This window comes from Cygnus olor, chromosome 4 (genome assembly GCF_009769625.2).
Source record: "Cygnus olor isolate bCygOlo1 chromosome 4, bCygOlo1.pri.v2, whole genome shotgun sequence".
Lineage (NCBI taxonomy): Eukaryota > Metazoa > Chordata > Aves > Anseriformes > Anatidae > Cygnus > Cygnus olor.
This window is the reverse complement of record NC_049172.1, coordinates 20,865,358-20,879,638: the sequence shown is the minus strand read 5'-3', so window position 1 is coordinate 20,879,638 and position 14,281 is coordinate 20,865,358. Positions and strand designations below refer to the sequence as shown.

Here is a 14,281-nt window from a genome sequence, read left to right as displayed (position 1 = left end):
GCAGCTCTTTGTAAGTCTCTGTGTGTGTGTGTGTGTACACGTACGTCTGTGCATTCGTGTTTTTGTGTGTCGTGCGGCTGTGTGTTACATCAGGAAGATATGTTAGGGGTGAATTTCTTGCCTTGACTAGAGGGTTAAAGCTTTAACTTGTCTTCGCTAATGCATGTAAATAGCTTTCTTGTCCACTTAATGAGGAGGCTGGCTTGTTATCCTGTACAATGCAGCTGGGCACAGTTCCAGAGGCAGAGGCACTTCGTTTCAAAGACAAAGAAGCCAGCGCAGACGTAGGGAGAAACCTGGAACGTTGCGCCGTGGTGGATTTTTTCAGAGCGATGACTCATTTCAGTTCACAAAGGATTCTGGGCAGGGTAGTGAGAAGTCAGGTTGGCTGATCCATTCCTATGACTTCACTTTGCAGAGAGCCAGGCAGAAGAGGAGTGACACTGCAGAATCCTGAGGCGCTGCAGTGGAGAGGTGCTTTGCTAAGACTGTGAGTGCCTTCGAAACAGGGGGTGGTGTCAGAGCGTGATTCCAGCCTTTGCGTGGAAATGGGGCAAAAGGAGAAAGATGTTTTCAAAACACCGTGTGGGAGTTGTATTTGTAGAACCCTTTAGATTCTCTGCCTCCACCGCCTCTGTTGTTTCTTAACCATTTGTTTCTTGTGCTTATGTGAGAATTAAGTGTGAAATAGCATTGCTTTCGGAAGAACTGCATAGATACTGCATTGTCTTTTATTTTCTGGAAGCCTCTACTTCCTGCTTTAAGAGGTGGGTGTTCAGCATATTACTGCCTAAAAACATGCTTTGTTTTTCTTCTTTCAGGTCCTGTGGCACTGATCTCTACAGTAGTCAGCTTCCACAGTGATATAAAGCCCCAATGTGCACAGTGTTGTTACATCACAGCTATTCTGGATACTGTACTGGAGCACGGAACCAGACCATAGGGGTTCAGGTAAGTCCCCCTTTTTTAACATATTGTGTGCCAGGAATATGGACATGGACATTTATTAAGAGATGCATTTGAAAAATATTGAATAAACACATTCTAAAGCACACAATATATTAAAAAAAAAAAAAAAAAAAAAAAGCAACACCACAATCCTGCCCTCTTTTGTCCCAGGATAAGCAAGCAACACCACAAAAATCTCCTCAACTGAATCCTCTCTGGGAAAGTTCCGTGCTCCAGCAGAAACTTTTTGTGATTGCAGTCATAACACGTGCTGGGATATCACTTTGGATCAGGAGGCAGCTGGCCACAGGACATGAACCGAGAAAAGGAAATCTGTATCACAGAAAATACACAGGATGAATGCATGTAAGACAAGTCTGGTGAATGGGGGCGTTTTAGCACCTGTTTCCAAACATACTGGCACTTGGTGAACCTGGAGATCATGCTTTTAGCTGTGTCTGACCAACTGAAAAGATAAATTTCCGTGATTGAAGTAAAGTTAATAACTGGCAAAAGAGAAGAACTTTGTTCAGAGGCAAGTGTTTACCATGTGGTTTGTCATTGTTAAGGTTGCTGTGCTTTCTTCAGGCTGGTTAGAAATGGAGTGGTCACACTGCCAGGTTTCATTGTTGAAGTGTTCATAACCCGTATCTGCAAGGGAAGGTATGTTTTGGTGTGCATGCGTTCCGGAGTTGCAGAAGGATCTTCCTGGTGAGAGAATGTATGTTAGTGCACTTGTGAAGCCTTTGCTTAAGCTTCTCTTAAACGTGAATAAATGGCTGAATCTTTAACTTATTTTCGTCTTGAAAATGAGTACTCTGATATGTGTAACCGTCTAGTAAACACGACTTGCAGCTTTTCTCATAAAAAATCCAGGAATTGTGTTTTAAAATGAGGATTTAGCTATGGCTGAGTACAGTGCAAGCAATATGCTTTCTGATTTCCTTTATCTCAGATTTGCTTAGTAAAATGTGTTCTTTTCCTGTGTAATGCTAGTGTGGATCCAAGGTGTTTCAGAGTAATCTGGGTAATACAGAAATCTGCATATTCTTCCTGTTCCCTCCTGTGGTTTAATCAGATGAAAGCATTGTCTAGCTTAAAATGGCAATTATACGTCATTGTTGTGAGTTCACGTATGAAAGGTTTTGTTTGCCACATGTATGCAAGTACCCTGTGATTAGAGTGATTCAGTCATGTTGGGGTTTGGGCGAAAAGGGGACAAAGTGCAATCCAGGCCAGATAGTTGACTTCTTTGGCATCTGTCCCTTCTATAAGTCAACTTGAAAATGTGCTTTTCTTTTTCTAGAAGAGGCTTTTCATTTACAGTATTCTTGAAAAAAGGTGAAAATACTCTAGGTTGAAGAGCCCTCTTCCTGTCCGTTACCAGCAGTTCTGTTTTTGTCACTTATCTTTTGTTTGAAGAGCTGCTTTCTGTACTTCTTCCTGGAGTGATGCTGTGGTTGATTGTTGACCAAAACAGGTTGTTGCCAAGAAAATTTATGTAGGGGATTTTTGTTGAAACTACCACAAGGTACCACGAAGTCACTCTACTTGTTTAATGCCTTCTGATTAATTACATAGCTCTGTAAGCAGCAAAAGTAGAGACTCGATGTGTGTTTTTCGACAAGGTTCTGCCCTGTCCAGAGGGACGTGGCTGTGCCCGAAGCTCTGTGCAGTTGGAGCATGCCTAGCAAATCTCGTTGTTGCAGTCTCTGTTGTCTAGTGAGTCTTGACCTCTCTGGCACATGTGCGTCCTCAGATTGTGACTGTGCAAGCTTCATTTCCTGTGGAAACCAGGCTAAAAGTCATGTTTAAAGCTTGTTTTGATCCACAGGAGGCAAAAGGTTGCGAAGGTGTTGAGAGTCAGGATGGAGAAGAGAAGCTGGGCTTTGGCTTCCTATATTTCACAGGATGCAGAGCGTAATCAGAGGGTCTCTTCCCCATACCAAGGAAACAGTGTGTATAAATTCTAATAAAGTGTGGCTTTGCATTGTAATTCCCTTAATTTTCCTTCTGAATGGCTGTACCGAATTGGTTCCATTTATAAGTCAAGAGGTGATTTTTCAAACAGTCCTCATGCAAACTTCATGAGGCGGGGAGTTTGACTTCCAGGTCACTTCTTTCCAGCAGCAGAATCACTTATAAAAATTCTGTCATCCGTATGTAGTTGGTAGTTTAATTACTGATACATGGTGTGGAATACAGTCTACTTAATTTTCTCCCAAGATGGTGGCACCCAGACTTTCAGAGGACAGAGACAGTAGATAAACTGGCACTGGAAAGGTCTGGCTGGTGTGGGTTCAGGACGGGTGAATTTTCATCCCCAACTCTGTTGCAGGCTGTCATTTTCTCGTCTGTATGTTAAAGATAGTTATGGTTACCCAGGTTTTCAGAATGTTTTGAAATCCACCGAAGAAATGTGCTATGTAAGAGCTAAGTGTTTATTTTATTTGCTGCGTGATCTTTTGTTCTGAGTAACAGTAATTATTTTTTTCCCACAGGGTAGTGCTAAAAATCCCCAAGGCATAAAGGAGGACAGATCCCATTCATTGTTTGTTATACACTTAGATGTTTTTGAAAATTAAGTACCGCTTAAAAAGTGTAGAAAAGCTTTTTAAATTTTTTCTTTATAAAGAGAAGTTTGGAAAGACACTGCAGAAACAGAGCTGAAACTACATATATATACATATATATAGCATTTAAACAAAACATGCAGTCAGCTGGTGAAAACTGCTTTCTGAGCTCCAGTTTGCATTTAATTGGGAACATAAACATATGAAAGTCAAGGATAGTAATTTGATTTCAAAAGAAAGCTGCTTGAGACAAGCATCAGTCAGAGCTAACGGGAGCCATATGCTGGGTGTTTCATGTAAGTGATGTGGTCTTCCAAAAAAGAAGAAAAAGTAGGAGAGGCATATTTGATTTTTTTTGAACAGATCTTTCCTAAAGAAGTTGTAGTAAACCTTCTGTTCATGAGGCTAAACGTGCAGTATTTATGCACATAATTAATGTTAATATATTATATTAAATCGTAAACACAAGATATTTTCTGTTGCTGTGCATCAAAGAAGTTTGTTCACTTAACTATAACCACAGAGTGCTTGTAATTTCCCAGAGCCGCAGGTTATTTAAGATAAAACTTGGCAAATTAGAGCCTCCCTGAGTAAGGGGGTTTTGGCTTTCGACCACTAGGTCTACTGAAAGTTTTACAGATGTGTGCTAGCCTTTTTAAACCGAGAGTCACTAATTACCTCCAGCAGACCATTACTGACGACAAGCTATGGAGGTAGTTCTGACACAAAGAAGGTGAAACAAGAGTTGCCTTGTCGTAAAGAAAGTTGAAAAATACTCGACGGAAGAGTGTAAGCCTTGGCTGGTGGTAGTCCCGTACATAACAGGAAAGAAGGCTCCCTCTTAAACAAATACTTGTTGACCATTTCCATGGCATTTAAAGATGTTTAAGTTACAAATTTGTGTATAATTATAGCATTATTTATAATTGATTAAATGTTTATAAAGCTCCCAGGTATTTGCAAGCAGGATGTCTGTTACCCTGGCATCCTAGCATGCTTTGCTAGAGATTGTGTTAGCGTCAAGGAACCGATACTGAGTGGATGCTTGATACTGATGAGTTATGTGAAGTATAAATAGTTCATGTTTCAGTGGAAACTCTCGGCTTGTTCTTGTTGACCACAGGGACCCCACTGGCAGTGATCAGATGTATGGGCTGAAGGTTTTCTGCACGCTAACCTAGAAAAGCAATTCCGTGCTGGAGGCCTGTTTCGGAAAGGGGAATTGTGCAAAGTCCACAGTTAGTAAAAACCAGTGAAACTTTACTATTTCTTAACTCGTGTTTAGTCAGTTTTAAGTTAACAAGCGTCGTCAGGGGGTGATCCCAAAAATGTTCCCTGCAGGCTCCTTGCAGTCAGGGGCGAGGGATGGGTGCTCCCAGGGTGAGCAGCGTAAATGGTGGGAGTTCCTGTCCTGGTGTCCCTCGGGGGACAGCTGAGAGGCTGCGGAGCAAAACTTGCTAGGCTTCGTGTATAAGGTTCCTGGAGTCCCTTTCCCACTTCAGAGGGCTGATTGTGGTGTGGAGGTCCATTCGTCACATCCTAAATACTGGTTAGCTGTGAGTGGATTGTTCTGGGCGCAAGGGGAAGAAAGAGAGCTTCCTCCTGCTCTCCTGCCCTGGTACTTGTGCAGGCAGCAGGGAATGTGTGGCTGAGGGTAGGCATGGGGATGCTCTTCCCACAGGGCTTCGGTTTAAGGAATTGCCAGCTCTTTGATGATGCAGGTAAAACAATTCAGGAAGTTACTGCCATTCACCTGGATGCCCTGAAAGCTACCCAGGGAGCAGTGCTAGCCCATTTCAGTGCCCGGTGAAGCTAATAAGGTTAAACCTCAGCAGAAGGTGATACGTGCCCATCTGTTTGACATTGCACTGAGCTGAACCTCAGTAGTGCTCACAACGACACCCATGGCACAGATAATCTCCGTGTGAGGGGCAGTAATTTCTTAAATTGCTTAGCTAAATGTGCATAATTCCCATCATCATTCCGATGCTTTCTAGACGTGAAACTTAGTCATTAAAGAAACCGCTCCCCTAGACAAAGTGCAGGTGGTGACTTGTGTGTCTTGCTGATAGCAAAGATTCATTTATGAAAAAATTTAATCTGATGGCAGGTAAAATTATTAATAAACAGTAATTAATATCTGTGATGTTCTTTATCCATTCTCAAATGACCGGGGAACAAATGGTGTTTGCTCCTGAGTCATGTGAAATCGCATCTTACCACATTTCTCTGTAAGTTGTCTGCAATCTTCTTCATTGTCATTGTTTGTATGTAAAGTACATGTGGCAGGAACTTTTCAGGAATGTATAAATAGAAATGTCCAGAAAAGTTTATATTTTAAGGCAATTCTGCAGTCATATAAGAACGAGGAGGAACTTGCGGTGAAGCTGGAGGAAAGCTGCTGTGGTGGGATTGAGGCAACGATCTGGTCAGGCCTGATTAAGCAGAAGCAGTCAGGAGGCAGCGTAGCACCAATGTGTATTTTAAATCAGCATTGTGTCTTGGGTAATGTGTATCACTGTTGTACAACAGATTGTGCAGCTGGTATATTGAAAAATATTGCTCATATGTCTCACTGAAACAGTTATGCAATTTGTTACTCCCACCAATTCTTTTTTTTTTTTTTTTCAAAGTGTTGAGCATAACACAAGACTAAATGCATTTTGGTAATCAGTTTTAGAGACTGCTGTTCCTGTGTAGTAGACATAATAGGAATATAGGGTTAATAGGGCAATATCAGGGGAGAAAAATTTGAATTTGAATTAATATCCAGTGATTTGATTCCTGATTTTGATCACAAAGCAATGCTCTGAGGCAGCAGAAATTGGGTGATTTTCCTGAGATTTCAAAGCAATTTAGGTAAAATGTAATCCCTGGCTATTAAATGACCTGTGGCTGGAAAAAGATTTGTAGTCTGGCACCCCTTGTTCTGTCTGTTACTCTTCTTGTTTATTTTCCACCAACAAGGAAATCTCCTAGTCGCCTTCTCCCCTGTGTTTGAGATCATCAGGGAGCTGTTATCATTTCAAGAGGAGGTATAGAGCAGCATGTAAAATCAATTCTATATTTATATAAAATGTGTAAAAATGCACATGTGTAAGTGTATTTGTGCAGTCATGCTAGTAGTATCAAATTATCATTTCTCCGGTAACTTTCATTTTGAAGGTCTTTCAATGATCTTTGAAGTACATGTTAGTGAATTATTTTTAAAGATGACGTGATTAAAAATTATTTGGGTGAAGTTACAACAAAGTTTATTTTCAGACCATGCTGGAACCATTAAAACTCCTCTTCTAAAAATACGTCATCCATGCAAAGGCATTGGATGCATAGAACTAGGACAGACTTATTCAAAATATCAATCTTTAGGTGTTTTATGCTTCTGTGCCCTTAAAGAGCGTGTTCCACTTTATCAGCTGAGTGAAAATGTTATTCATCAACATATTTTTGTAATCTTTATTACTACTATTAAGAAAAAATATTCTATCAAGTGGAAATGGTAGGTGGTCTATACCACTAGCCTTTGAAAGGGGAGTAAAGGCTTTATGTCCAGAAAAATGCATAAAATTATTTTGTTTATGCAGTTACCTGGTGGCACAAGAGGTTTTCCAACCGTAAATGCCAGTTTGTCGGCATTTTTCTGAATCTCTCTATTGCACCCTTTGGGAAGCCATGTCTGCATTGTATATATCCCATTTTCAAAAGTTCACTGTGTCTGAGTTTTGAAATTAGCTTGCTGGTTGAAATGAGCTGGATGGTTCTTATTCTGCACAGCACAAAGCCTGCAGAGCTGTATGGCATCATCTCCAGTCGTCTCTCTTCATCGCCGTTCTGTGAGCAGCACTTTCAAACAAAATGCTTCACTGCACATCTGTCGTCTTTTTGCAGGTGATGTATCACCAATCAGCATGTCTCCCATCAGTCAGTCACAGTTTATTCCACTTGGGGAAATCCTTTGCCTGGCCATCTCAGCAATGAACTCTGCCCGAAAACAAGTCACACAAGAAGCACTAATGGAGCACCTAACAACCTGCTTCCCAGGTAACTGTACATTAATAAATCATTGGTCAGATGAGCTCATGTCTGTAAAAGGGCAATTAAAGGATTCACTACCCGAAAGATGCTTGTATTTTTAGCTTGCTTATAAGAAGATGGAGTTTTCAGCATTTAGTAGTCTGTTTATCTTAATATTTCCATCCCATCCAGGAGATGATGCTACCCAAAAGTAAAAGGAGGCATTTGTGTTCTAATCTTAAAACCTTTTCTGTTCTTTATTTTTATACATCCAGAATATGAAGTTCTCTTTGACAGGGCTGTTCACATGAGATGCATTTTGCAGGGTCAATTCCTGACTTTTTGTAACTGTTAAAACAGTCTTGAGGTACTAAACAACAAACTTGATTGGATTGTTTCTTTTTTTTTTTTTTTTTTTTTCTTTTGAACTGATATCAGAATAACCTTGTTTGTTTCTTTTCTCACAAAATTCTTTATTATCATACTCAGGAGAGTTTAGTACTTTTTAGTACTTACAGAGAACAAAGCATATGCTGGAGCCAGAGCAGACTTATTCTGCCTTGTGGCTTCCAAGCTGGTTTTAAGCTAACTCATAAGAGCTCTGTTGACTTTATTAACCTGTTTGAAGTGTCATCATTCACTAACATAGGGCTGACCTCACAGAGGTCTCTGTGTAGAGCATTCTCTTAAATAGCAGATTTCCCACACGTTTTCCTGCACCTGTGACAGACTCTTAAATTGGGGGTTGGGGGCGGGGGGGGCTTGATACAAGCAGTTGAGATCTATCAGCAGGGGATTGTTAAAATCAAACTGAAAGGAAGCTGCCAGCCTGGTGTCCAGGGCCTTTCGGAGTCATCTTGGATGCAGTTCTGGCTTTTGCTTCTGCACTGCACTTGCTTGAAAATCTTTAAATGTATTTTTTACTTGACAACTCTCTCCATGACAGAAAGGTTTTGGAGCCGTAGATTTGCTTGCTGTGTCCTCTTCAGGAGATTTTCTTGCTAGCAATTGCTAATATTTATCTAACAGTAAAATTAAAATGTCTTGAATTAAAGATACTGTAACATCAACAAAAGTAAACTGTATTAAGAATGTACTTGTGAATATGCCACTTCCCTATTGGCAGCCTGTTTCAGAAGTTGGTGAATCAATCAAAATGCATCTTGAAGAGACATCTAAAAGTGTGCTGTAAAGGCCTGGGCAGAGGTTTTACTGCTCAAGAGAGCCCAATATTTTCACTTGTGCTTTGTATGATCCTGGATAAGATGTTTGACCATTCTGTGCCTCAGTTTACAATTCTGTAAACTAGCTAAGAAACCTCTTTATTGTACTTCTTTTACAGCTGTAAAAGCAGTTCATTAAAAATTCTCCAGTAAGAAAATTACTGATGCATCTGCTTCATCTGAGCAGCCTTGATTTGTTGTCTTGAATTTTTCTGCTTTAAGTTACAGAGCAAGAGTTACTTAAAGACTTGAATGTTATGTAGGCTTTTACTATGACAGGCACTAGGTTCTGGGATTCTAAAATGTAGTTCTGGATCTAGAGTCATGTTTGAAGTAAACAATTCTGTCTGATGTTTGATATTCACGCTTTGGAAAAACTTACTGCAAATATATTTTGTAAATACTGACTTTCTGACCCAGTTTGTGGTTTTGCTTGTGAGGGTTTATTTCATTATGCTTTGTAGGTTTTGAAAATAGTGGTAAAAATTATAATGGGTAGCATGCAAAGAAGGTAAAGTTCACAATTTTAATCCTAGTTTAATTTATTTTGATGATTTTTTCCCAGTCACGTTTTCTATATAGCCATATACGAGAAAGGTTCCATAGACTGCAAGTGTTTTTCCAATGATTCTGTCAATACATTTATTGCAAACATGATTGCATGGTGGAAATGATAATTTATTGGTGGCATCCCCTGGGTTTCCTGGGAGCATGGTTATCAGGTGCCTATCAGGTCTAGCTATTCTTGCAGGACAGAACCATACATCAAAAATAATTCAACAGGCTGGATTATTTTGTAGGCTCTGCTCACAAGAAGCCTGAGGCAAGTTAGCACACGGTCTCTTGCTGCCTCTTTTTTCCACTAGCCATGAGCATGTGCATTTCTCAAGTCTGGGATTAAAAAAGGAGAGCCTTGTTTTTTTTCCTACCCAAAACATAAATAAAATTATATGTAAACAATCCACCCTTTGTTGTCCAATTTTTTCCCGTCTCTAGAAGAGCGCCTTTCTCTCTCACCCATAGGACGTGTAACAGAGCATGCATGTTCTGTCAGTGTATGAGGGTTATCCATACATCTCACACCTTTTTCCAATAAACAGAACCTCTTTCTTGTGCTGAATGATATCTCCACTTGTCTGCCCAAACTGTCCCAAAAATCAGCCATGAGTCCTTGTGATCACTGTGGCTATTTTCAATTACCTGATGTCCTCCCATATTCTGATAGTTTATTTTGCCTAATTAGGCTCTGATGCGCTGAGAGAGAGGAGAGCATTATCAGTGTAGAAGTATCTGTCATTGTCAAATAACCTCTCTGTATCTCACCCTGTAGCAGCACTTGTCTGCCTGTGCCGTTTGTGTTTTAATGAACAGATGCTTCACTGCGTTTCATGGCATGTATAAATTTCCTAAGACCCCAGATGCCATTCTCAAACTGCCTAAGAATAATAAACCTCTTTCCTCAGTGCGGGTCTTACACTAGCAGTCTAGCCCTCTAGTTTGCTGAGCCATTGTGCAGGCATAAATCTGGGCCATGGCTCTATGTGAAATAAGGTATGCTAATTATTTATAACATCACATAGCAACCGCTCCACATCCTTAACTAGTATTTCATGAGCCAATCAGAGTATTTCTTTTATCCCTTGTTAAGCCTTAGCATCAGCTCAGGAGAAAATCATTTTAGCAGATTTAACACCATTTAAATACTACTTCAGACGTATTTTTCATGAATTTATTTTATTGACAAAGTTTGTAATGATAATGCACATCTTATTCGTGGCGTTTGTTATTTGCTAGGTTTTTTAAAAAGCGAGAGTTCCTGCTGCACGTGCTCCCATTATTCTAACTTAGAATTAAACAATGAGATGTTTGTACAGCCCCACTTTATAATTTATTGACCACGGTTCTAATCCTGTGCACGAAATGTAAATCTTTGAAATCCAGTATAAGGAGCTAAGAATGTAACCTCTGGTCCTGTGTTTGGCAGCCAGACCCTCTTAGGGGTATGACCATGGCTGAAGAAAGCATCAAGTTTTAGACTATGCTGCCTTTAGGAAGGCTTTTTCTTTTCTTTCCAGTTTTGTCCACATAGTTATTAAAATCATTTTAAGGTGTTCAGAATTTCAGTGGGGAAAGTTTGTCTGTGCATTGGACTAGGTCACTTTCGAAGCAAACATATTTTTCTGAAAGCTGGCAAATCCCTCTGGCGTCCACCTTCCTATCTGTTCACTCTTTAAATATGTGAAATGTATATGTCGCGCTTAAAATAAGTGTCTTACATTAACTGAGTTCACTCTAGGTCAGTGTTCTTTGTGAGCAGCAAACAAGACATAATCTTCTGTCTGGGAGCTCAGTGGATGGCATAGTAGACTCTCTTGAGATGCAAAAAATGTACATGTCTGATGATTCAGGGTCCAGACAGTTTCTGCTCTTGAATTATTAAAACGCTACATAATCTTAAATAACACCACTGCTGTCATACAGTATTTTAAATGATAAACTCTAGTCTCTAAACTACTGTTGTTTTTTTTTTTCCTCTTGCTACTGTTTAATACGGGAAGGGAGACCATAAGGAGACTTCTGAACGCAGGGGCAGGTTATATATAGAAACGATGTGGGCAGGTTACTATGAAGAAAAGAATCTTGAGGAAACCGGGAAATCTGATTTCTTCATCCGCTTGTACCGCAGAGTTGCCACAATCTTTGACAAGTCGCTTGCCCTCTCTCTCTCATTGGTATTTCCAACACAATAGGGCTGCTAAGTCTTGTTGATTATTTTAAATGCTTTGTTATCCTTGGAGTGTCGATCATGGGTTGTATCTAGCCACGTGAGTGAAGAGTCAGACAACTGAGACGGTGTGGGGGAGTTGCAGATCTAACTGAGGAAGAGGCTTGACTTAAAAACAATCCCCTGCAAACCCAGTCCTGGCGGTGGTAACTGTGGAGAAACTGTGCAGGCATGAAGGCCTTGCTGTCCTAGTTGCCTCATCAAGTTATTGTACCTTGCTGGTTTCCCATTTGCAGTGGCCAGTCGCAAATGTGCAGATCTTCCTACTTGGACTTCCCACCTTGGGATAATTGAGCTGATAACAGGAACGGGAAGCCGCTTTGGCCCATTGCTTCCCTGGCTCACAAAATGTGAAAAGGTGTAGAGCTGTCAAACGGTAAATGCACACTGACAAAAAATAGATCCTCTTTTCATTGACTGAGAGCCTTCAGGCCTGCTCTGTTCGTGCTGAAGTCAGGAGAATCTTGGCCAGTGGCTCTAGTTGGAGCAAGGCCAGTCCCAGCGTGTTCCCGTTTTATGCTTTCTCATCAGTGTGTTTATTTTTTCACCTGATGAATGGCTTTGAAAGTGCCATATGCAGAACAGTTAAATGACCCACTGCTATCTTAGGGTCTTCATCCACAGAACTTTTCTGTGCTGTTTCTTTTAACCTCTTTAAAGGTTGCAGAACTTTTAGTAAAAGCCCACACAGAGGAGCATTTATTTTATTTTTGATTCGAGCTGCCACAATCTAACATGGAAACCCCACCAACCATGGCACTAAACAAGGAGGCTTCTTGTGTGGGAGTGTGGTGTGTGTTTTGTTTTGTTTTGTTTTTTTACTGTATGAATATGAATTGTGAAATGGGAGAATCTCTCTTCCTGATGTTAGTATGGGAAGCTTGGACTTCTAAGTTTGTATAATTCCACTGCACACCCTAAATCCAGTGGAGTAAATTTGGGCCTTAGGATCTTATGTTTCTATTAACTGCACTGAGCTTGATTGCCAGCCACTGCCCCACTACTTCAAGTTCAAAAACAAAACCCAGCAACAGAGCTGGAGCCTTGGGGTAAAATGTTTAACTGCTCCAGAGGGAAAATGAAAGTAGTGGGAAAAAGGAATTGTTAGGTAGGATAAATTTTACACTTCCCAGTGTAAATACACTTCTTGATCTTTGTGCCATTTGGCTCTGGTTATGAGCAGTAGGCACCACTCAAGTGTACATCTGCTGAGGCTATGCCATATTTGAAGTACTCACAGACGTACTAAGTATGAAGACGTATTCAAAATAGCAAAAATGGGAACCAGAGGGATGTCATTGCTCCTGTCCGCGCTACAGGACAGCCTAATTCAAGTTTGGGGCTGTGCCTGCTTTCATAAGTACCTGAAAGAGACCTGGACGAAGCCTGTAGCCAGCGTTAGCTGTCAGCACTGGGCTCCAGAGAGCTGCACCTGCCACCGTCACCGCTGGGGCAGTGAGCCACAGGGAAGTCTGCATGCAGTGGATAGAAGCGGCAGGCTCCAACTCCAGAGAGAAGGCTGGCGCAGTTCACTTACAGCGTCACTGACTGCCCAGCCACGCTAATTATTTCCTCCTTGATGTTAGTCTGCCCATTCTCTGCTCCCAGGACTTAGTGGATTAATGTAACTACAGTGCACCCAGTGTTCAGAGACCCGTTTACCCAACACATTGTAGTCATTATGGTTTGTTGGGTGAAAAATATGCATGATTATTTCTACCATGTATTTGCAAGGCATTTTGTGTAAGCTAGTATAAAACATTAGAAGATCCCTATCAGTCTCTTTCCCCTCACTTTTCTGTAAACTCACAGGAGAATGTCTTCCTCCTTTTTTTAAAAAAAAAAACAATCAACATATTTTAAAAATGTTTTTAAGTAAAATAAGGACAAAGGACTAGACAAAGGTGGGTATGTATTGAGATATTTATGTGTAGGCTCCTGAAGAATGCAATGGATTGGTCAAGTTGTATGTGAAGAGGAAGGAGGAGTGATTGACCGCTGCACAACAGCTGCATGGCAATGGGAGCAGTATTGGATCCTGTAGTGCATTTTCAGCACAGGATGGAGAGGCGTATAAGCTTGAGTTTGGAGTCATCCACCGCTTGTGATGCAAAGCCTAAGGCAGAACGGGTGCTGCTGTCCGAGCAGACATACGGGCCTCAGCACAGGACTGAAGGTGTACACACTCTGGTGCTGACCACTGGTTGTTATAGGAACTGAAATTAGTCTTCGTGTTCCTGGGGTTATGCTGAGGGCAGCCTGCTTACCAAGTGCCACTGCCTCACAGTCCAGAGGAAGCTTGGCATATTGATTGATGTCTTCAGTTCAGAGAGATGTAGGACTCAGGCCTAGGGAGGGATGTGCCTTTTTTCCCCTGACTCTCTGAATTTCAGCATTTCCCATCTGTTGCTATGCCTGGCATGTTTGCTCATCCAGCAATCCAAGTGCTCTCTCTCCAGAATTACCACATGAAGTGAGGAAAAGAGGCATGTTTCTGATTATCCCTTTCATTTGTGTATTCCTTCCGTTTTTCACTCTCACATACTCTCTCAAAGTATGTACTGTCCTTACCTCTTCTATTTCCTCTGGATAAGGCACCCTCTTTGAGCTCTATGGACTGCCCATGAACTCTGTGTACTGACCCATATATATATACCTTCTCTGTTTTAACTGCTTTCTCTCGTATGTCCATGTTACTCCTAACACTGCTGTTTCCATTGTAAGATTTTAGTTGTAGC

At 41.0% G+C, this 14,281-nt stretch overlaps 1 protein-coding gene across 11 annotated transcripts in view; it reads left to right on the top strand.

Moving 5' to 3' along the window:
* The window catches only part of STOX2 (storkhead box 2), a 142,247-nt gene that overhangs the window by 115,026 nt on the left and 12,940 nt on the right, over positions 1-14,281 (top strand). For 5 of the 11 annotated variants that reach the window (XM_040554995.1, XM_040554996.1, XM_040555005.1 and 2 more), the window contains one exon: positions 7,410-7,562. In XM_040554995.1, coding sequence (XP_040410929.1) covers positions 7,410-7,562 — 153 coding nt within the window. Of the gene's footprint in view, positions 1-418; positions 491-821; positions 952-1,119; positions 1,315-7,409; positions 7,563-14,281 lie in introns of all 11 variants that reach the window. The other 6 variants (XM_040555001.1, XM_040554997.1, XM_040554999.1 and 3 more) reach the window with 4 other exon arrangements.